The sequence below is a fragment of the Periplaneta americana genome, chromosome 15, assembly GCF_040183065.1.
Source record: "Periplaneta americana isolate PAMFEO1 chromosome 15, P.americana_PAMFEO1_priV1, whole genome shotgun sequence".
Classification (NCBI taxonomy): Eukaryota; Metazoa; Arthropoda; class Insecta; order Blattodea; family Blattidae; genus Periplaneta; species Periplaneta americana.
The window spans coordinates 132,979,782-133,005,089 of record NC_091131.1 but is presented as its reverse complement, the minus strand read 5'-3'; the positions used below and the strand labels follow the sequence as shown (position 1 = coordinate 133,005,089).

Here is a 25,308-nt window from a genome sequence, read left to right as displayed (position 1 = left end):
GTGTAGGCTTTAATAGCTGAGCCAGTTACTGGCTAAACATAAGCAGTGTAGTAACGTGGACACTTCATAATGTAAGTACACTCTTATAAAAGTTCCACATGTATTCGATGCTTTATGTTAGGTTGTTAGTTTAAAATAATTGTCTGTTATGTCACGTCATCTGTAATTTTGACCAATCAGTGATTGGGCGCAGAAGAATTTTGCTCTGTCTTTTTGACACATGGAATGTTCTTGTATAGTATGAAGATCAGTTCAGTTCACTTAACACAGAAATGTCTTTTCCTCTTTTCCTTTCTCGCATCTTCTCATAAAGGTATATAGCAACAACCACTTTAGCTGTGAACCCTGCCATGGCACACACTCGTCTGTTACAAAACTGTTGTTGTTATCTAATGCCAGGCTTTGGCAACGAAGCCATTAGCGTTCTTGCTCAAAATGGATCTTTCTAAAGTTACACGGTACATTCATCTTGCCTATGTTTTCTCCGTGGTTTTTCTAAGGCGTTTAGACAAATGTCGCAATGAGACTTCAAACAAATGAACCACAGACCTACAACCTCCTCCCCACGAAAGTTTCGGCATTTTCCCAAATTAAAGACTTCAAAATAGGGGCCTTGGATTTTTTTTGGTGGTATTAAGTATATTCCGCTTGACTTTCTTCAGTGGAACAGCGAAACTAGGAGTGAGGCAAGTGACTTACAGAGTTGGAGCTCAATTAATACCGGTACTGTATTCAGTTTTTCTCAGCCCCAAAATCCCTTGCAAGGCCGCGTTTTCGCGTATCTTTTAATATTGCTCCTCCCATTTTCCCACTTCCATTCATTCATTCATTAATTATAAATTAATTAATTAATTCATTCATTCGTTTGTTACATGCTACATAGGCTACCGGTACCTGGCTTCAAGCATGTGGCATACAGCATGTCTAGGGTTTTAAATCACCAAGATATTCAGACTGTTTATACAATGCAAGGTCGGAGATGGCAGATACTGCTATCACTCTGCGTGACCGAGTCTTAATCTTTCACTCAGCAAGGGTTTTAATCACATAGAACTTGAGTGGAAGATTGGGAACAATGCTGCACTCTATCTACTCACTCACTCACTCACTCACTCACTCACTCACTCACTCACTCACCTTTATTGTCAGAATATTAGTCTATTCTCATTCAAGCGAGTTTAGCCATTTGTAATGACCCCCAATGTTCATACACCGTTTATTCACGCAAAACGAAGGTAGAGCCAATCTTCCAAACATAGGCCTACTGAATCATATTTATCACTTCCCCTGATTAATCTCACATTTTAATCACCTTTGTGAGAAATGTGTAGAATGTTATTCTGTGAAATAACGTAGAAATGAAAATGTATACAAAGAATACAGCTTTGATATTTTTATATTGCTTTTAATATTCTAAAATTCAGTACAATTGGTCTGTTAATATTTATTGTACGTTGGTCACACAAGGCTTTATAAAGTGACACATACTTTCATATATTTTTATACGATATATTGTTATAAAATGTAACATTAAAATCTTTATTAGAATCTTAATGAGAAACCTTATAAGTATTTACGAAGACAGTTATAGTAGTGAGGATACATTAGTTTTTTCTATATTGTAAATAGTGAAAGTTTTTCATTTTCACATTGCTTGGACAGAGATATCAAGGTTTCTCTGTGAAAGATTGAGTCTGCTTTTAGTAACTATGAAAACAATTTAACATTACTTATGTTAATATATTAGCTCCATTTTTGTGTTACATCTTTGTATGACAAAGGATATGATGGAGTTTTTTAAGGACTGTGTAGATTTTCACAAGTGATATTATTGTTTGTTTATATTTGGCTGAACTTTTTACTACTAGTATATGAATGGTCAGGAGGAATTCATTTTTGAGATTTTACCACCCACATTTTAAATTTTGGGTTGTGTAATACAGTACAGAAAGTAAAGAAGTTACAGGTATTGCAATTCAAAGTAAATCATTAAAAAAAAACATTTTTTAGGCAATTTAAGAATAATATATTAATGCATACTTTGAAGATTCTAACATAAAACCCATTCTTCTGATAACAAACCATAAAGGGGAAGGAAAGCAGATCTCTCTGCTTATTTGGAAGAGATAAGTGGTGAGCATCATGCATCAACCATTGGAAATAATGACATGATACTGAGAAATTACAGTAATGGTTGGCGAAGCTGAAGTTCCCTGAGAAATCCTGCTCTAGATCCGTCTTGGTTCATTACTGGTACAAGTTTCCCTTCCATATGTCAGAGCGTTTGAAGCTGGGTATCTAGGTGAAAAACTAATCTTCAGCCATGGGTCATTTTTGAACGTGAAAATGGAATTTAAAAACTGTTCAGATATGGCATTAAGTTAAAAAATTGGGATGTACGTAGAATAATTAACATTTATGTTTAGAAGGGTTGCATGAAACTGTAATTTGAAATTCTTATTCACTCCTGTACGTGGCTTTTCACATCAAAGATGCAGACTCAAATAATTCTAACGAGTACAAGTGAATAAAGGACAAAGACTCTTAATTTACGTAGATTTTGAAAGAATACTCTCGTTTCTCCTGTTGTTATTCTACCAATTCTCTATCATCATCTCGTTATAAGTCTTTCCAGCCAGCACTATAACGTATTTTTTGGTATGTAATAGGGGCTTCGAACACTCTGTTTTTGCCATGAAATATCTACCCTACGCAATTATTTTTAATCTCCAGTAATTGAAGTGAATGTAATTCTTAAAAAAGTTGCTGATTAATTTATATTAGCATTTGCATCTCAGAAATGAATTCCGAATACTCCGTACAATTACGGGAAGAAAATCCTTTTTGTCAGAATTTTCTGGTATAAAAAATAAAATAGTGTAAAAGAAAATCTAAAAATATTTACGGAACACTTTGATTTGTTATCGATTTACTTCATAACACTTAATATGTCAATTTAATAAAAGTCTAAAAACTTTAAAAAAATTCACAGTGTTAAAATTAAAAAAAAAAGCTAATAATCTTATACTTTATTATGCCACATGGCCTTTTCAGAGTCGTTTCCTCTATCTTCAGTGGCTGAACTGTTGTTTAATGTTTGTGTCTCCCAGCTTGCATGTCACTGTGGGTGGATATGATGATGGGAGTAAGTGGGTATGGAGATGGGAGGATGTGGAGATGCTTGTGTATTGTCTAATAGTATAAAAAAGGTATGTGAATTAAAATTCACCTGAGTATTAAGTATATGTGAATATGTGTAATAATACTAAATTTCAATTCGCATACACTTTTTTATATTTGAGGAGTGTTTTTGCAAAAGTTGATAGATGCAGAAATTTTCGAAAGTGAGTTACATATGGATATCGTATGTTTTGTACCTCCGGAATCGATCTATGAAATCAGATTTACAAAAACTTGATTCATACCGTATGTAGAGACTACCAAACCTTCCAGGTTTTTTTAAAAAATCGATAGATCCTGTCACTTAGTGTAATTTCTGTGAAATCTTGATTTCTGCACCTATCGACTTTTGCAAAAACGATCCTCATTTTTATTAGACAATACATAGTCATCCTCGCACCCTTCCATCTCCATACCCAGTTACCCCACCTCCTCCCACCATCGAATCAGGCACCCCTGACTTGCAGTGACATGCAAGTCAGAAGACAGACAACAAGCAACAGTTCGTCCACTGAAGGTAGAGGAAATGATTCTGAAACTTCCATATGACAATAATGAGGTATATTTTCTCTTTAAATTTAAAAAAAAAATTAACACTGTGAAGTTTTTAAAGTTTTTAGACTTTTATCAAATTTGAACACTTCGAATTGTGAATATGCAGTATCTAGTCATCACACCTAGACAGTACAATGTAGACATATATGCAGAATGGAAGTTTGCGCTTTGGCAGTCTTACATCCTATTCCATGGAAGAAATGTCTGATTTTTAAGAATGTGTAACCCTTCAGTATTTTTGAATCTGTGAATAAAAATAAAAATATATTGTTTAAATTAAATCGCTCTCTAGTTGTTATGTACAAGGTGTGGCAATTTCAGCGAACTATTTTTAAAGTGTGATAAAACTTCATGGAGTCAATTAAAAATGTATTCAAACAACCTAATATCGGTAGCTTATTTATGTTTTTTGGGTTTTCTTTATTTATACAAATGAAGTTATTTTTTAAAAGCACATTCTTCAGGTGCCCTCCTTCACTTGCAATGCACTGCTGAAGTTGCTTCTGGAAACTTACCATGACACGAACAGTCCTGACCAATGTGTTCAGTTTCATGCCGAATCTTGTTCTTCAGCTCTTGAATATCATGTAATCTATAGGAAAACACCGTCTGTTTCAAATACTTTTGCAGACTTTGCGAAGGTTCTTCCCCAGATGCATCATCTCCTTATCTGGTGATATTCCTTCTTGTTCACTTGATTTGACAGCTCCAGATTTTTTCTTGTGGGAGTATTTGAAACAGAGTATGTTCTCCCATAGATTATATGGTATTCAAGGGCTGAAGAACAAAATTCCAGGGGCGTATTTTGCGGGCTACCGGGGCTACCGGCGGTAGCCCAAGGAAATTACAAAAGAAAAAGTTTATAATATAACATAATGTAATAATTTTGTATTATTAGTTTTACCATAGTAATTAAAATTAAAGTAATTGTTAGATATATTTTGTGTAATAATAGGGTCAGCGGTAGCCCAAACCCTTTAACCAGTATACGCCACTGCAAAATTCGGCCTCAAATTGAACATAATGATCAGGAGTTATGTGTTCATGTCATGACAAAGTTCCAGAAGCGACTTCAGCAGTTCATTTACAAGTGGAGGAGGTCACTTGAAAGATGTGGTTTCTAAAAAGTAACTTCAATTGTGTAAATAAACAAAGTCCAAAAGTATAATGAGCTATAAGATTGTTTGAATATCTATTTGATTCATTCCACAAAGTTTTATTATACAGTATGGTACTTTAAAAATAGTGCCTACTTAATAAATTCAAATATACCTTGTCAATCCACTTCAAATAAATTTAGAACTTTTTATTTACCTAACCAGAGTTAGTACTCTGTATTTTTTGGTATTGTTGTAATGAAAGTTATTTAAACTATTATATGAATTAAAGAGCTTTCATTACTATAATACTATTACATAGGTAGGTACTTGATACTACATAATGAACTTATAGTTTATATTTTGCATGTTCAACAAAATAGAATTTAAAATATTACTTTTCTTTATATTGATTGAACCATTTCTCATCTCCCACATGTTTGCCATTTTACTTTAAGTAACTTTTTCTCATTACTAATGTCAGCATTTTCTTCCGAAACATGACCAACAAATACATATAATAATAAGAATTTAATTGTCTTGTATTAAAATTTATTTTAAAGGTAAGTAGGTAATGGTCTAAATTGAACTACTGCCAGTTTAAGGATACACAGGCACGAATGTATTATTTTGAAAGATAAGTACCAGTACCGTAATTATGTTCAAATATCATTAATTAGATTTTGAGTACAAGGTTGGAACTCATTTTTTCTCTTCAAATAAGAGATTACACATACACATTATAACATTTAAATTAAATAAACACAATTCATGTTTCATAATGATCAATAATGATACCTACAAAATTTATACAGTTTTTATATTTAAAATACCGTATATGGTTTGTTCAAGTTTAATATGACATATTACAGTATATGTTTCCATATTCCGTTCCTTTTTCACAGATAAAACTTTTTTCAATTTTCATAATTTCTACTTATCACAGACATCAATTGGATGGATTTGAATTACAAGAAATCATGATTAACTCAAAATTATTGTGGACGAATGTTATTTTAGTGAATGTAAGATGTTATTATTTATTATCAACTACCTTCCAATGAAAAAGCCCTGAAGATCTTCGCATAATATCTAATCAATGTACGAAAAAATTTGGAAATAACAATGTAACAGGAAAAAAAAACAACTGAAAGAATACAAATACAATCAATAAAGGTTATAATGGTTAACACTTTTTATTACTGATGACTAAATGGTTGTTTAAATCTGGCAAGACATTTTTATCGTTGATATTAAGTAGTAAGTCATAGATATTAGGAAATGAAGGATGATACTAGGCCAAAGAGTTGCGGTAGATAAAGTAGGATATAGTGAAGAGTGCAACTTGTAGTGTTAATTATTGGGATAGGGAAACTAAACGGTACCTAAGAAGTAATGAATAGTGATAAGTAGGGCTCGGAAGTTGATGACCTAAAAATCACAGAAAAATGAACTATAAAATTATCTTAAATTTTTTAAAATATGACATTAAAATAAAAAAGAAATGACCATGATTTTAATAATAAAATACAAACAAAATTAATTATTGGGATAGGGAAACTAAAAGGTACCTAATAAGTAATGAATAGTGGTAAGTAGGGCTCGGAAGTTGATGACCTAAAAATCACAGAAAAATGAACTATAAAATTATCTCAAAGTTTTTAAAATATGACATTAAAATAAAAAAGAAATGACCATGATTTTAATAATAAAATACAAAAAAAAATAATAGTATAACTTACTTCCATCTCTTGTCACCAAACTCAATCACTAACTGCCGCAAAAACCTTTATCTGCTTTGTTTTACTTTCGGCTTTTTTATGTCTTTACTTGTGTGATACAATATGCTAATTGCAGGCACTGAGGCTGCAGTATTTTTTCTATTGCGTTGAATGGGGGGGAAGCACGTAACACACGTGATCAGGAGTAAAGGCTGATGCAACCATAAGGAAAATTCTTGTAAGACGCAATTGAATTGCGTAAGCAATCTGCAGTAGGTTCTCGAATATGGACTACGACTACACTGTAAAAAAAAATTCGTTCATAAGTAGAAAAGGGCAAAAATGCAACAAAAAATGACCAATAGGCAATAAAAGACCTAAAAAAAGTAGGTTATATTAGTTAATGTTGAAATGAAACGAATTTGTATTGCATCCTGTATTGCCTCTGATGTCTCAAAAAAAAAAAAAAAGTGATATTTCATCAACTTCCGAACCCTAGTGATAAGTATAATAGTAGACAAAAAAAAAAAAAAAAGAATGATGAAGTGGAACTGGGAATGAAGAGTAGTGAGGATTAATTGGAGAAATTTTACAACTTGAAGTACAAATTATAGGTATCAGAGAGGAAAAACGATGGAAAAAGTACTAATAAAAGGAGGATAGAAAGAGGTATTGCAGATTGCATTTAGAAATGGCGAATATTACGATTAGTAGGCCTACAAAAATAGCGAATAATCAAAGGAGTGTAAGATAAGTACTAGGAAATTATTAGTTAACATATATACCTTCGGAGTAGCAATAAAAGGATATGAAAATGAAGGGTAGAAGGGAAAAACGATCAACGTCACATTTCTCTTAAGGTGATGTCATTTTCTAATTCAATATTACTGCAAAATTTATTGCTGTTCCTACTGAAGAAGTGGATGACTGTATAAGTTGTGTGGATATAAAAGGGAAAAATTGAGAAGGTGTGAGGTGGAGTTACTGGGTAGATCAGTCGGTAGAGCATTGGTACGTTCAACCAGAAGTCCCGGGATCGATACCCGGCCCTGGAACAATTTTTCCCTTGAAATTATTCTCCTTTATCACTTTTGATAACAAAAACACAACAATTTTGCAGTAATATACTGAATTAGATGATATCGCTCTTATGAGAATTGTGACTTTGATCGTTTTTCACCTGTACTCTTCAAATGTATATAGAGAGTTATGATATGACCTAAATACAGGAATGTGAAGGCACACCATAACGAATACTGATGTTGACAATAAATATTATATCATAATATTGTTAATAATACAATACTATCACACAGCATTACGGGAAGGTTGAAATGTCATCTAAACTTTTCTAAGTCAGTTGTAATTACTCCTCGAACTGCTGGATATAAATGAAATTTTTTTCCTTATTCACTCTTGTTGATTGCCCAGTATCTGTCTCAAAATGAATGGCGAGATCTACTATATAACCAGTCCTGGTGTCATTACAATAATCTAAAATATCGAATTACGTATTAGATCCTCTGCTCCAATGCAGTGAACCGAACTTCTTCTTCCACAGTTCAACTCTTTCGTTTCAACACAGCAGCTATTCCTTCCACAGTCCAACCTTTTCCTTTCAAAGCAGCAGCTAACTTCGAACGTCCAATGTGATGACGAACTTCTCTTAGAAGAGCTCCACGATCATACTGCCCCAAGACGTGAGGAAGAGTTTTTATCTCCAGGCAGCCAAGTCTGCGTTGGATACCATCTTGGGACTGACTGGGAACTGCTCGAACTGTAGCAACATTGGCATTCATTTTCAAAGCTGCTATCTATTCAGATGTTGACGTCCCCCTCTTATTTAATATCCATTCATTGACTCCAGGAACTTCATTGCACAATAAATCTCATTTTCCACTACTGGGCAGAATTTCCATGCTTCAAACTCTCGTTTTCACAATTCTTCTCTAAAATTAAGCACATTTTTTTTGTTACTTTTGTTGGATGAGGATACGGTTGTAAGATACTACTAATTCCTCTACTAAAGGCCGTAAAGCATTAACATGGGAATTATCTGCCCTTAGGCCTAGTTACCTCATAAGTAGTGCCTTCTTGATATCACTTGTGAGGTTCAGACCTGTCTTCGGACAGTTACTAAACAACAAAGCAAAGTCACAAAAGGATGACAGTGTTAATTACTTTCTTATTGTGCTTATATTTCTCATTTGCATTATAATAAAATATTAATTTTTTTCTCTCTGCACTTCCAGATGTGGTAACTCAGATCTTCTCAGCCTCTGGTAGCCTGGCAATGTGAAAAATCCATCTAAATATTGCTAATTTGTTTATCCCTCATGATAAGATTATAAACAAGGATTGTAATTACCAAAGTTTATTTCTTGTGTAGGCCTACATTGGTGATGGTAGTGGTGGTGGTGGTGGTGGTGGTGGTGGTGGTGGTGGTGGTGGTGGTGGTGGTGGTGGTGGCAGTGGTGGTGGTGGTGGTGGTGGCGGTGGTGGTGGTGGTGGTGGTGGTAGTGATGATGATTATTATTAATTTCTTGTTTACTTTGGTGACAGTGGTGGTGGTGGTGGTGGTGGTAGTGATGATGCTGATGTTGATGATTTTTTCTTGTTTACTTTGGTGATGGTGGTAGTGGTTGTAGTTGTGGTGGTGGTAGTGTGGTAGTGGTGATGGTGGTTATGGTCATCGTGGTGATGTGGTTTTGATGATGATGATGATGATGATGATGATGATGATGATGATGATGATGATGATGATTTAGTAAATGGAAGACCTCGAAAAAATCCTACCCAAATATTGTCTTTCTTCACCACAAATAATTCCTCTTGGACTTCTCAAAATTTGAACCTAAAGATCCAGCGTGGAAGGCTGATGCTCTTGCCATCGATTAATGGTGTGACTTGTGCTTAAATATTTCAATCATGTTCTAATTTTGTATTTAAATTATCTGTGAGACATTTTTTCTAAAGTTTCATTAAATTGCTATTGACATGCAGGACATAATGTCCATTAATAGTACCAGTAGACAGACTTATCTTTAGCTTATTGAGTAAATTTGTTATCAAAGTAAATCTCCTTTCCTATCTGAAATAAAGCTGATATAAGTACCGGCAGATACAGTTCACCAAAGTATACTACATTTATTCATTCATAGTTTTCTGTCCAGGGCACTTCTTTCATTGCAAAACAAACATTCTTCAGTCTTCGCTATTTTCTGTCTTACACTTGGTCTCCTCATACGATCCATATGTCTTAATGTTGTCTATCATCTCGTAACTACTTCTGCCCCGAACTTTCTACCATTCACCATTCCTTCCAGCGCATCTTTCAGTAGGCAGTATCTCCTTAGCCAGTGACCCAGCCTATTCCTTTTTCTTTCTGACCAGTTTCAGCATTATTATTTCTTCATCCTCTTCTTCTAGCACAGCTTTATTTCTTATTTTAGGTGTCTATTTTGCATGCTTCATTCTTCTCCATATCCACATTCTCTTCATTTCGTCGTAGTATCCATGTTTCTACCTCCTACTCTTCACACAAAGCACTTCATTAGTGTCTTCCTTAGTTTTTTTTTTTTTTTCCTGAGGTTCATAGAAGATGCTCCTTTTCAATTAAAAGCTTCCTTTGCCTTTGTTATCCTTCTTTCGACTTCCTGGCAGCAGCTCAAGTCTTGTTTGCATTTATTTTCATCCCATACTGCTTATAGCTATTTAGCTCCAGAGCATATTCCTTAGTGTCATCTTCTCTTCTGCTAACAACACCATAACATCAGCAAATCTTATGAATTTCATTCTTCTTCCTCCTACTTTCAGCTCTCCCATGTTCTGAAAACAATTTCTTCACTAAATCCTCCAAGTGGATGTTAGGTGATAAAGGGCATCCTTGTCATACTCCTCTTTCTATTCTAATTCCCTCCGGCATTTCTTCTCCTATCATATTTTGACTCGTTGTTTCATATGAAGGTTACTGAAAAACATCCTCTCTTTCCAATCCAAACCAATTTGCTTCAGGATCCCCATAAGTTTATTCCAACCACTCTGTCAAAAGCCTTTTCCAAGCGCATAACTACTACATACTGGTACACTACTTTGTTTTTTCTCTAGGTATCTTTCGCTGATTGTTCGAAGCAGTCCGATTACATCTCTCTTACCTTTTGTCCTCCTGAAGCCTGACTACTCTTCTTCCAACTCTCCATCTCCAAATATAAATATTGATTCAGTATTTGCAGAATCTTCACCGAGTGCAATATTAGACTGATAATCCTGAACTCATTACATTTCTTGGCATTATTTTTCTTTGGTATTGACAGCAACACTGTCTCCGTGAAATCTTCAGTCATTCGCCTTTCTCATATTTCTTTTTTGCAAAATGATAGAATTTCTTTCTTGTCTTCACCCAAGCATTTCACTAATTGAATGGGGATCCCATCAACTCCTGTTGCTTCCCCATTCTTCATTTCCCTAAACACTAGCTCTTCTTCTTTTCTTAGAATACTTAGAATACAAAATCCTTTTTCGTCTTTTGATATGGCTGCTTCATTTCCTTTAGCTGAGATATCTGTAAAATTCTCATATTATAGTAACTCTTCTATATATTTCGTCCATCTGTTCAAATTGCCGATTTCGTCTCCTATTGACCATATGGATTTCCTGTTCTTATTTGTGAAGTCCAAATATTTTACTTTGCGATACATTAAATCATATCTTCCTTTTCTCTCTAAATCTTCTATTTCTTTACATTTCTCTTTCATCTAGTCTTCCTTCGCATTATCAGTTTCTCTTCTTAGTTCCTTGTTTAGTTTCCTGTAGTTTCTACTTCCTTATGTGTTGGTGTTTTTTCATTTTCTCCTTTCCTCTATCTTTTCCAATATTTTTCCTGTGACCCCAAGTTTTCTTAATACCAGTACCTGTACCTCCTCTGTATCCTATTGTTTCTTCTGCTGTTATATGTAGCCTATACAACTTTTTAGATGAGTCCAGTACACATTATACTGCTATGCAACCATTTTACTTCGGAATATTTATCAGTCTCTCACTATGAATAGTTACAAAACCTGTATTTTGTTCCGTTTTATCATGTCCAGTTTTTGAGAAATATAAATTTTTCTAAATTTCTGGAAATATATATTTATTGAAATAATTTACTGTATATCATTACATAAGCAAATTATTATTATTATTATTATTATTATTATTATTATTATTATTATTATTATTATTATTATTATTATTATATTAAATGTGACAATTTATATACAATTTAATCATAAAAAATGTTATAAAGCAATATAACTTACAATGAACAATTGAAGACCTCTCCAGAAAAAGGGTGTAACATCAAATTATTGAAATGTGTTACCAGTACTTAGGTGGAAAAAGTAATTTTTGAAGCATTCATTTATAACAATAAATTATTGCATTCAGTAGCAAAATAAATTTGTAGCTATCCTTGATTAGTAAAATAGTTCTGTTAGTAAACATAAGGTTAGGCCTAATGAATTATGCCCCTGAAATTATTTTCCTTTCTTCTGAAACATGAATTATAGTTTTAATGGTTACATCCTTATTCCGGGAATGTCTTCAATTATAAACAAATTATCTCTCAATTGGTTTTTTTCGTACACAGATGTGTTCTGATAGGAAACATAAACAAAATTACTTCATTTCTGCATTTATTTGTGTGGCTTTTTCTTGGAGTTGATAGGTATAAACCTCTTCAGTTTGTGTTTCTTTTGTGAAAAGAATGTTTCTTAAGAGGTGCTTACTTCGTGTTGAAGTGTACTGCCAAAGAACAGAAATCCAGAAGCAGGCAATCAATTCGGGGATCACACACAGAGTGGTGTTGGTAACCTGCATAATATATTTACGAGGTGTGTCTGAAATTGATATCTAAATAATAATTTTATTATGGAACCAGTCTCAAAGCTACTAATTTTACTATCTGAGTAGCTACCCTATTTTCTGGTAAGTGTTTTACACTGTTGCAGTTTTTTTTAACACAAACTTCATCTTGTAAGAATGTAAACGGAGCTGTGAGATATAAATTTTATTCTGAATGCGGCTTGGGGCTTTCTAACTTATAATCTGAAGGAGAGATATTTTGATCAACAGTTATGGCCCCATAATCCCATGAATGAACGCTATTGTCATGGAAGTTTTAAAATATTGACACATTTCAATTATGCATTTCATATTTATTTTACTACTAAATTTATAAAGTTTTGCATGATGGTTTTTGCAGATTCATTTAAATGATCATTATCCGACTTCTCAAAATCAATAGAAAATAATTATTATCGTGAATTTTGTACAATTATTGTTTCATCTTCTAATTATATATTTGTCATTGATAGCAAGTTCTATGAGTTAACGCGAGAATAGTCATAAAATGGGCATCTTAAATTCATACTTACGTAATTATTTACGTAAAATTCCTTCGAAACTAAAGAAGCTATTCTGAGAGATGAGAAGATGTGGCGATAAAAGAATGCTTGTTGAATGTCAGAGGAAACCCGTATGCTCAGAGAATACCTGTTCCACAGCTGTTATGTTTATTATGAAAATCTCTCAGGATCTGCCCATGATTGACACTTTGTTCCCTTTGGTGAAAGCTGTAAGATGAGCTTTGAGTGACGAACTACGGCTCTGTTGTAGAGTTTTTAAATGGCGGTACTTGATTGCTTATCATTTATTCAAGTATGCTCATCTAGGAATGATGTTCCGAAATGTAGGCCTCTTTGTCGCCCTAGTTTTGCATGTGACACTCCATGGAAAGTGGATCTACATCGCACCAGGATTGTGGTAGTAGTGGTGGCAGTGGCGGTAGCAATGGGTTGGTGGCAGTGGAGATGCTACTGCTACTGATGATGATGAATAGAGGAACATTGGTGAATGCAAGTAAAGGAAAGGAGAATACCCCACAAAAACCTGCCACAACACACTGCCTTTGTTACAAATTCCATTTGGACTTGCTGAGATTTGAACCCATATGTCTGGCATGAAAAGATAAAATTCTAGTTGTTGAGGGATACATTTTTAAAAGTGACATCTCAAAGTTAGCAAAATAAGAAGGAATCGTTAAACAACTCAAGATCGATTGGAAAGAATTAATTTTTTTTAATAATTAATACTGCTCAATGGTGCTATAGGTCTACCCCTTTTCATGCGACTTAGTTCATGGGAGATCGCGGTTTTTTAGCTTCCCAGAACAACACGAGCCATTTGCGTGTAAGCAACGTTGTCTAGTTGTAATGTTAAAACTCAGTTGCTCTTAGCTCAAGTAAGTTAAATATTACATGCATCCAGATAAAATATTGTAGCCACGAAGAAGATAAAATGTATGAAATAAGTCACGTGAAAAGCATTACCGGTATAGTGTGATGAACAAATTATTGCAAATCTTAAGTTTAAACTAAATTTTCAAACGTACTTATATGTACCTGCAAAACACTAGATTTTTTTAAATATTATTTATTTGAAGCAAGACTCTTGATGTCTGTTATCTTTCACAATAGCACACAAAGATGAATTACAAAGCTCCTTCTATCCCACTGCTATCTGGGACGAGGGAGCAATCTAAAATAGTAAGTTAATGTAGAAAAATGTTTAGGATTTTAATATTTTGTATGGTTGTGGTTCTTTATCTCCAAGAATAAAACGTTTTTATTTGTATTTCATTTTATATTTTTTTAACTAAATGAAGAGCAAAAATATCTTACGCTACTGGAGGTAAAGAACCATAGCAAGACCTGCAGACTAATAACATTGGAAAGCTGTATTATTTTCACATATAACACATGAAAGTACAAGTTGGCCCATTTTAATGCTTACTTTGTAACAGGTTAGAAAGCCCCTTTATGGTGACTGATTGTAATAACCAAGAAAGCATTTCACAGTAATATGTGGATAGATTTTATTATCACAGAGTTCAGACGAGATATTTATGTATTTTTGTTTTGGGTAAATAACTTATATCTACTTATAAAATGGCGTTGAAGTATTTACGTTTATAAAAAAATATAGGTTCCCTTCTGAAAATAATCCAGTGGTTCCAAGCAATTTACAATATAATTACAAAAGTCACATTTAAACTATTATTTTGAAGCGTATTATTGGCTGGAACCAAGAAAACAAGCATGGAATTAATATTTAATTTATGTAGGCCTATGTATGAAGAATAGAACTATTTTATATTTTATGAAAACAGGTTTGTACGTCAACAGAAATATAAATTTATCCTGCTGCAAAATGTCAAAAAATTTTATAAAGGAAAACAAACCTACATTCATTTTTCCTAATACCTGCACATTAAAAAATATTTGTCACATTTTTTAATAGCCTTCAAATGTTTATTCGTTTTATTTAATAATGGTCATTAAAAAACCATCTTATAACCAAGTTTTTCGATATCCTACTTCTTCATCCATAAGCAAATTAAATCCATACTAGTTTTAATGAAAATACTGGCCTTATAAATACTTTTCAGTTGGTATATTAAGAAATACTACAATTCACAATTGTTATTCTATTACATACTCATTAGAAGACACAGACTTACTTATATAATTACAAATTCCTTTCATTGTACCTAGCTAATTATTTTATAACAGATACACACTCTGAATAAAAGAGTTAGATGATAGGCCTTTAAGGTAATGTAACTGGATTAGTAATTTCAGTGACATTAGATGCCTAAAAATAAAATGATTGTTATTAACAAAACTGACTGGCAAAATAATCATTATAAAATTATTCAACCTTCTTCATTAATTATGTAATTAAATAGGAGGCTTTTTCACTGGTCTGTTAGATAAATGTTGAACTCTGCCATTCAAAGAAATGAGATTCTTCGCTCTGTAACTAATAGAGTTATACTATAGAGTTTTTAATTTTAAACTAGCTTGGGATAGAGTTCCTGTTCATGAATCAAAGTAGTGAAAAGTTAATGCAGAACCAATTCTGCTTAATCCTCAATTGAAATGATTGCCACAGATTAACTTGCTTTGGACAATGAAGGCTAACACTTCGAAATTAGTCAGCCAGGTAATTACCTAAAAGTTAACACAGTAAAGTAGTTGCAAGTTAATCAGTGATTATCAAAGTATTAAAAGAGTATAGAGAACTATGAAGAAAAAAATTAATGTGTTTTTGGGGCTAATTTTATAGGATAACTTCTAACACAAATTCAAGGGAATCTTAACTCAAATTTAAAATGTAATTTAATTTCTTTGTTGTATTTGGGGAATTAATATATTAGTTTTAAATTCTTTCCCTGGTCATTTAAAATTTGAAATTTTGCCCTAACATGACAATTAAATTTTATCTTGATTGTATTATCACATAAGATATCAGCCTTTGAAAGTATTATAATATAATATAATGATATTATTATAGTAAATTTTACTGAGGTGAAGCTATTATGGTAAGATACAATTTAGTTTTGACTAGGCAGCACACCATAGAAAATCGGGCTATGTAGATTTGACTATTCTATAATTTAGTCGCAATAACAGCTTACCACAGATTCTCATATATTTTAAGCACTGCTTTCGTTCATGGATAGTAAAGTAATTGAAATTTTGTGGTATGCTGTACCAGCTTTATTTGTCGTTGAAACAATTACACACACGGAGAATTTCATTGTCCTCAAACAAGACTATATCAAACAGTTCGCCTACAAAGATCGTTCTGTCATAATAGGTAACATGCCACAAGCTGCGTCAAGCGAAATGATAAATTCTCTCATAATGAAATGACACCGGTAATCATTTATATGGAAAAGAAACTTAATAATATTTTGTTGTGCACTAAAGAGCTGTTCAACGACATAGGAGATACAACAAAAGAATTCAGCACTACCGGTATATCTATATATTTTAAAGCTATGAAAACTAAATACTGCTTTGAATTTATCTATAAATCTCCAAGCTAACAGCGAAATTATGCTTTCAACATTTTTGGGGGATTACAGAAGTTCATAATCAAAATGGTTCTACTTTGTAGGTACCAGTGCTCTTCCTTGCTGACATAGATCATGATTCGCAATTCCATAATTATTATATACCGGTAGTTGCTACACTGTCAGATATCATCTGTTGAATTATTTTCCTGGATATACATACACGGAGATCCTCTCAAAAATACTGGTATAATAATTACTAATTATTATGTTATGTATGTAACATATATTACAACTTTCTTGCTGCACCATTTGTTAATACTGATGACTGCATTTCCACAACTACAGACTGTGGTTCTAAAGGTTCGCTGGAGTCATCATACTGCATTGGCAAGAAGTGACCATTTGCTGCAGCCATTTGTTCTTGCTGAAAGAAAACAAATAAATTAAAATCAATATAGTATTATTACTTTATATTGCTGAATTTTTACGGATAGTCTTCACTCACTTCTTGTTTGAATTAGGTAATACCGATACTAGAAGTTAGATATTGATTTATGAAAGGTGGATGCAGTAAATTATAAAGACTAATGGGGAGGAAAATTATATATGGTCATGCAATATAAAAAAAAAATACTTTTTTTAAACTAAAAAGTTACATCCAATTTATATACCTTATTTATAAAATGATGCTTCAGTGCCGAAATAAATAAATAAATAAATGAATGAATGAATGAATGAATGAATGAATTAAATAAATAAATTAAATACATAAATAAATTAAATAAATAAATAAATAAATAAAATAAATTAAATTAAATAAATTAAATAAAATAAATAAGTAAGTAAGTAAATGTAACCTTATAGCATATTGTGAAACAAGTTTATAATGTTATGTTTTATGGCACGAATATAATATAATTTACAAACATATTTCATACGTTATTTTTTTTGTATGACAGCATTATAATAAGAAAATAAAAAATAAATAACATATTTTTTTAATGATGGGCAAGATGATATTATGACAGCGACGTGATATTCGAACTCACGACCAGCGTCCCGCAAGAGAGCAGACTGCGCGTGAGCCGACACAGGCTCCACGGAGCACTGAGGGACGGCGCGTGCATCTGGTGCTGGTAGAGAGGAGAGGCCTCTGGATTGTTCTGGAGTGCTATCTCTGGAGACGTGTCGAACTTCCGAGGCTACGTCGCTGTGATTATAAAAGAAGAAACGCCAGCGAACTCGGGCAGTTTCAGTTTGAGTTTCAGTTGATTAGTCAGCCAGTCAGTGAGTAAGCCAGAGCAAGCAAGCCAGTCTTGTGTAGCAGAGTTCGGCTCGGGTGTGCGTCCGCAACTGTGACAGCATCCGAAGGCCTGAGTTCGAGTGCAGTGGACCGCAGTTGGAGGGACCTGAGTTCGAGTGCAGTGGACCGCAGTTGGAGGGACCTGAGTTCGAGTACAGTGAACTGTCTCTGAAGGTCTGTGGTTCGAGATACTGTGAACTCGAGTGACTGAGCTAGAAAAACTGTGAACTGAGAACTGATAGTTCTGATTTGTAAATAGTGCTTTGTAAATATTAGTTAAGATTAACAGTTCATTGTTGTTCGTAATAGTCAGAGTAAATTGTCATTGCCGTCAGTGGAGTGCTATAACGAATACTGAGTTGAGTGAAAATCCTATTGTTGACGAGAGCGTTTAAGGTGAATTGTAGAAAGGAATTATTGTTGGAAGAATAAAATTCCATTGTTGAGTTGAAATAAATTTACAATATCATGGTCTATGAAGAAAGGGGATGCTATGACAACAATGATGTATTAAATATTATAGCACAGCAAATCATTTCATAATATTACCTTCATGGCACAATAGTTACGCCATCATAATAAAAGACACGACGTTTTAGTTGGCAGTACTGGTACGCTATACAGAGTGAGTCGTAGTTATGTACAATAAAGTATTGCATAGTAGGTATTCTATACACCAAAACAAACATATTTTGTCATATACACTTTTGGGCATGACAGCTTCGTTATGAGAACAGTTTAGAAATACAAACAACAAGTACTTCCTTAGAGGGATTTTTATTGACATTGCATGTTCATAGAAGATGTTCGAAATGTCCACCTTTAACTTCACAACACAATTCTGCCCTCCTTCACCATGAATGTCTTGTTAACTGGAAGATATTAGGTGTGTCCCGGATTGTATTTCCTGCAGCCATGATTGCATTCAACAGATGCTGTCTCCTAGTGTATCATTGGGAGTAAACTAGTCCCTTCATGTGACCCCACAACCAAAAGTCGCAGGGAGCGAGATCGGATGATCGCGGTGGCCATGCAATAGGCCCGTTGCATCCAATCCATCTGCCTGGGAATCGTTCATCCAAATGAAATCTCACAGCACGACCGTAATGCGCAGATGCTCCATCTTGAAGTAGCCACATGTTAAATCGTGTTGCCAGTAGTATGACGTCCAATTGTTGGGTTAGTTCAGTCTGCAGAAAGCGTAAATATGCAGCACCCATTAATCGTGCAGGAAGTTCATATGGTCCCAGTAGGATATCCCCAATTACATTCATCCAGATATTGATGGAGAAATGTTGTTGCGAATGTACTTCCTCAATAGCATTTGGATTCTGGTACGCCCAGACATGCTGGTTGTGGCAATTGAAGATACAATTTCTGGTGAATGTTGCTTCATCCAGTACCATACCAGAATTTTGCTTAAGGAATGTCGATCAGCTGCATTTTCATGAAGTAACCATTCGCAGAATATCCTCCGACATTCAAAATCAATCTCTCCTTTCAATTCTTGCACAGGTCATAGTTGGTATGGGTAGAGTAATGCTTCATGTACAATTCTCCACACTGACTTCTGAGACATGTGATGACATTTAGCTAATCACCATGTACTTGTACCTGTTGAACGGTCTACAGAACACAGAATGTTTTTCTTCAGCAACAGTAGTCCTGCAACTTCGTGGTCTGCCGGCATTGTTCATCACAGGTGCAAAGCAACTGGTTTCCCTAAGGCGACATTCCACTGCTACAAATGTTTTTGGAGTTAGGTGTTGTTGGGCAGGAAAAAGTTCAGTGTAGATGCGAATAGCAGCAGCAGAATTGTTTCTTACTTCACTGTGAGTCAAGATCTTATCGATTTCACTGTTTGTGTATGATTCCTCCATTCTGTATTAATGCCAACTGTTATGTTATGCAATTCAGTAAAATAAAAATAACACTAATCTCAGTTACAATACGCTATCTTGGTTTGACAAGGTTCTAACTGCAAAAACCATTATTCTGAGAAAATTTAGTTTAAAGTTTCATTATACTATAACTTTTTTATTTATGAATATTTTTCGAAATAATTTTATATACCTTTTTAGATATCAATGGAAAGTAGTTTTAATGAGTTCTCTTTAAAAAATTTCTTTTTAAATCGTAGAATCTGAGTTAGCGAAAATGCAGTTAGAACCTTGTCACTTTAAATTTGACGTTTCAGTAAAGTTACAAAGGTGTAAGTGCACATACAACCTTGTCAAACTAACTTTTTAATCACTATTCAAAAATGTGTTAGTTACAACTCCAGATTATAGGGACAAAAAAATTAAAACCCCGTAAATCTATGTTGAAAAAAGAACATTATGGTATCAACTATAAAATAATATTGGACTGTGACACTATTTCAAACAAAAATGTATTTAGTCTGTACTAAGTGGGTCGCTGAGTACTAACTTGTCTTGCAGAGCCATGAAAGGGATAGCTGCTTTGATGTCCTTTTTCAAATCTGAGAGTTCAATCTTCTTATTTTGGATTTTTGGTTTGATACTCAAAATACGCATTGATGCTGTGGAACAGGCTTCAACACTCCTCTGTGTTCATTAAAATTGATATTAGCAACTTCTTTTGTTCATCTGTTCCATGGGTTAATTTGTATTTGATTTCATGATAAGGCCTATGTTTTTGTGAACTTCGCAGTAGCTAGTTGCGAGAATAGAACAGTCTTGTAGGCCCTAATTTAACAGCTTTACAGTTGCTGAACAATCCTTGATATCTTCTGCTCTCATTTGTATTACCCGATAAGAGTTACGACGGTTCACCTGCTTTAACAGTCTTATTAGATCTATTGGAGACTGCAGAAAGTAATAGGTTCTATGAAGCTCTAGTTATTCTTTGTCAGGCAATATTTGCATATTGCCTGACATTTTTGGTATATTTACATTTTCTTATGAAACAGATTTTCCTCTCCTCTACGATTCACATAGTCTACACCTTACCTTCCTGATGTGCTTTCTTCCGCATATTACATTTCCACGATACTGGTTTGGCCATAACCTTCCGTACGTTCTTCTTCTTTGATGTATTTTGAGGTGGTTCACGATTTGTATTAGTTTCAATTCCAACCGTACTCCTTTTTTCTACTTCATTTTCATCAACATCCGTTTTGAAACTGTTTGTTGTAATGTTACTTTTATATTCTGCTGTTGCTGTCGCACAATAAATATTCACGTTCGATGGCTGAGGAATAGATCTTCACATAATGTAGAAAATTTTAGTTTTTTTACGTCATGATGTCTTTTTTACTTTCTTCCTCTAATGTTTAAAACAACATTATAAGTTACTTACTTTATAAGCCCACAGACTTTCTGAGTTTTATTTTCCTGTTAGTCAAGGCGTAACATATTTATAACAGTAACAGAAAATAGTAATAAAATAATTTATTAAGCTCACTGTGTATACAAAATTTTAAATAACACCATTATAATATTATGTGATATGGTAAAAAGGGGTCATGATTAAGGTTACTTTAAAAGAAAACTAATTCCGGAATGTAGTATGTGACAACAATGTCTAATGGATAATTATGACACTCATAGAAATTTAATTCTTGCGAATATTGTTAACTGGTTCGATTTTTTGGACACACTGTAGTTACAGAAATAATTCAATTTATTACTTAGCAGTATTTTCTACACTATTGGTTGGTTTCGGTAGAAGTAGGTGGGACGAAATCACCTGAATCACTGTTCGAGAAAATATCTTGTTCGGATTTATTTTCACTCATGACTGTATTCTAAGATTCAATCTAACAGAACATAAATAAAGTCACTTCAGGAAAAATTATTTATACGAGTATCCAACAATGAGTAGATAACCAAGAACGTTTCTGTAACAGGAATGCGCTTTTAAACCGCCAACACTGCAGAACAAAAGCATGAGCTATGGTTTTGTAGTTACAACCTTGTCAAATTAAAAAAATAACCAATTTTATTGCAGATAGAACTATGGCACAGTACTAATTTCTTTGTTTGTCAACAGATAACAATAAAAGTCAGTTTTCTATAAAGATCTGATTGAATGAAAGGTTATGAGTACACAATCTCAATTTCACCGATTTTATCAGTTAGAACCTTGTCAAAACAAGCTCGCGAATACTCAACATCATGAATCAACAAAACATCACCATAACTACAAGACATGGCCAACTGTGAATACATCTCTTCTTAACTACAAAACAACACCGACTGTTCCGATTTTAGCCACAGGCCACAGTATTCTTTATACTGTGCACAGGCAGACTAACTTTGAAATAACACAATGTTACCTTATCTTGATAAGAATGCTATATCGGTGATACGTTTATATGACAAAATATGTTTGTTTTGATGTATAGAATACTCTGCAATACTTTATGGTACATAATTACGAGTCACTCTATATAGAATAGGTTTTTAAATGATCAAGCATCTTCCTGTTCCCAAATTCTTTTCCACCATCCTTCTCTGTCCTCCTAGTCTCCTTGTTCTAAGCCACTAGTACAGTAATGTGGCATATTATGGAAGATTTTTCACTAAAAATAAAGACTGTTTATAATGCTGCAGTACAAAAGACTTTATAGGTAGGTAATCATTGAGCTAACAATACATTCTTAAAATTTTATTATCAGCAATAACTGTACTATAAATTATATTCTGTTAAGATTTTCAATGCTTATTCTGACAACATCACATCGTGGCATAGTAACAAACTTTTGATAGCATGTGATTTCTTTCTTTTCCTGTCTTTTGGATCGAAATGAGTTTCTCTTATTTTTCACGGAAAACATAATTGAGTAGATATATTTAAATTTAATTACGCTGACATGGTTCAATTTATGAAGAAAGAAATCACAACAGAATAATTAGTTTATATTAGCGTAGGTACTTTAAACATTCTCCATTCGATATTAAGCAGTTTCTTAGCAAAATCTAACATTGACTAATTCAAATTTATGTAAAAACTTTCACTTTTTTTCAAGTATAAAGACATCTCTAGAAAGATTTACCCTGTTTTTTGTTCCTATCTTTGTATACAGCTATTAAATTGATCTGAGGATGACAGATGAGGACAATATTACGGTATTCTTCCTACAGATACATTTGTAATAGTGACGTAACATCTACCCAAAATTCACGAAATAATTTATATAGTAGGTATCTTTTATAATTTTCTTAAATGTTCTGAAATTTCTAAACAGATTTATTTTAACTTCTGATAAAGTTAATAAAGTTACGCATAATCCACTATAGGTGCCTCAGAAATAAATTTTCTGCAGCCATGCTATGGTATCTCTCCCATCTGCTTGGCTCTCGTAGCTGCACTTTAAAAATGTGCACTCCCTAATACACAGAACATAACACACCCTGCTCACAGGTGATTAGACATATCTATCCCGGTTTATGCAGTGCAGTGAAGTGATAGTATTTCCTGTGAGAGTTGTTTCTTGCTGCAGTTTTTAACATTCTCTATCAAAAATGGAAAGAGATCAAGTGATAATCAACATGAACAGCCAGTTTGACTTTTGATTATGTTAAATTTCTTAAAATCAATAATTCTTTGCTGTCTTTAAAATTTGAGCAGAAGCTGAACTTCAAGTCTAAAATAAATAGACAGTCCTCAAATAAATTCGTCCCAGAAATACGGAATTGTAACTAGAAAATATAGTACTTGATACTCCAAATGTAGGGGGCTATGTGATTCTGAGCAGGTGAAGAATCATGGAGCTATACCACTATTTCTGCAGTAAAAAATTTTGCAGGGAAAAACACTTATTAAAAATACCGAATAGAGCTGATTTACAAGAAAGTTCTTCATTAGATATGTAATCATTTAAACACATAGCTAGTGCATGTTCTCGAAATGAATATATATTTTGCGTTTACCCATAATTTTTTGTCATGCTACGCCACTAATTTTTAATCATAAATGGTGATAATGCTTGTAATGTGAGTGCATATGTCTAATGCCTACCCACTTCACTTGCGTGATTCGAGTTCCGCATACTGCAGATAGGTGGCAGGACTCTGACCCATTTTCAAGTTGCACACCACTTCGGCGAGCCACGTTGTGCATGATATGTATCTGTTAAGAGTTATGACGTGTACTAGGGTGAGTGTATGTGTAAGTGGTCGTATAAGTGTAGTGTTTGTTATTTTATTTCCATTACTTCCAGATATCGTTAACAAAGATCTTTCCAGAGTCTACTTGTTTACCAATGTTCGATTTTCATTTCTGAGATGGGGAAGGTAAAAGGCGGAATTCATTACCCCTCATAATAGAATGATCAGATTAATTTCAGAGTTAAATTGTTATGTGATCAAAGAACTGTAGATACATTTTGTCTATTACTCTCTTATTTTGTGATAGGTCCCTCAAGTGTCGTAAATCTAGAATCTCACTTTGTTTGTCTGTTGAAAAAAGTCATTCAGCATACCATATTTTAATCGCATTTAAGTATTCATTGTATTAGACAAGTTTCAATTCGTGGAGCTATACACCACCTATGACTGCCTGAAATGATGTAAACCATAAAAAATGATCTCCCTGTTGAATCTCACCTCATATACAGCTGCATCTGCTGCCATGAGTTGTTCTTTTGACAAGTGTTCCACAATAGCTGCTGCATAGCAGTCTCCCAACATATTGTTGGTTGTCCGGATTCTATCTCTGTAATGCGTAAGAAGAAGAAAATTCTATTATACACTACTTTTTAGTGGGTTTTGTAAAGTGATGGAGAGTAGAGAAATAAATTAAAATTGTATATTTGGATAAGAAAAACCTAAATTTATGGGGAATGTCTGTGACCCTATTAAACATGCATAAAACTGCAAATTATTGAAGTACATATTTTAAAAATTATGGTGAAAGTTTAAAATTGACTGGCTCACTGGTTAAGAAGAAACTGCCTACTGAAGGATGCACTGGAATAATGGTGAATGGGAGAAAAGTTCAGGGCATAAGAGGATATCAGATAATAGAAAACATTAAGCTATATGGATGGTATGCAGAGACTAAGAGGAAAGTAGAACATAGGAAAGATCAAAGAATGCTGGATTTCCAGTGAAAGATCTGCCCTTGGGCCAAAAACTATGAATAAATTAAGAATATTCAAGAAGCATAAGTCTAATAAAGAAAATTCTTGAGACTAGCGACTATGCAATAAAAATCAATGGCTATGCCGATAAGAATCCCTACAACTTCCTTTCCCTTGTTAAAAAAACTTCAATTGCTTCTTTCCGCGGCACTTTCGATGCTAGTTCGACTGGAAATGTTATGCTTATTATTATTATAAAAGCTTACCGTAACTATGAAGAGATTAGAATATTCAACACCGAAAAAAAAAAGAGGTGTGGGAATTCGAACAAAAAATTGCAAGTGTGAGAACAGAAATATAAACAGAGTTTCATCAGAGTGAGTGTCTATGTCTTTTTTTTTAATTTATTCAAATGTGTGTTTTTATTATTTTGTGTATCGCTGCATGAAACGTTGCGAGAGGTATGCTAATATTCAAATGGTGCAGGCTGCTGACCAATA

General features: G+C 33.6%; 1 protein-coding gene across 3 annotated transcripts in view; it reads right to left on the bottom strand.

The window, feature by feature from the left end:
• Window positions 1-1,378: 1,378 nt before the first annotated feature.
• LOC138715347 (excitatory amino acid transporter-like) overlaps window positions 1,379-25,308 on the bottom strand; it is a 478,475-nt gene continuing 454,545 nt past the window's right edge. For all 3 annotated transcript variants that reach the window (XM_069848168.1, XM_069848166.1, XM_069848165.1), the window contains 2 exons: window positions 24,333-24,441; window positions 1,379-16,881 (listed from right to left, as the gene is read on the bottom strand). In XM_069848168.1, coding sequence (XP_069704269.1) covers window positions 16,744-16,881; window positions 24,333-24,441 — 247 coding nt within the window. In that variant the 3' untranslated portion in view covers window positions 1,379-16,743. The remainder of the gene's footprint in view (window positions 16,882-24,332; window positions 24,442-25,308) is intronic.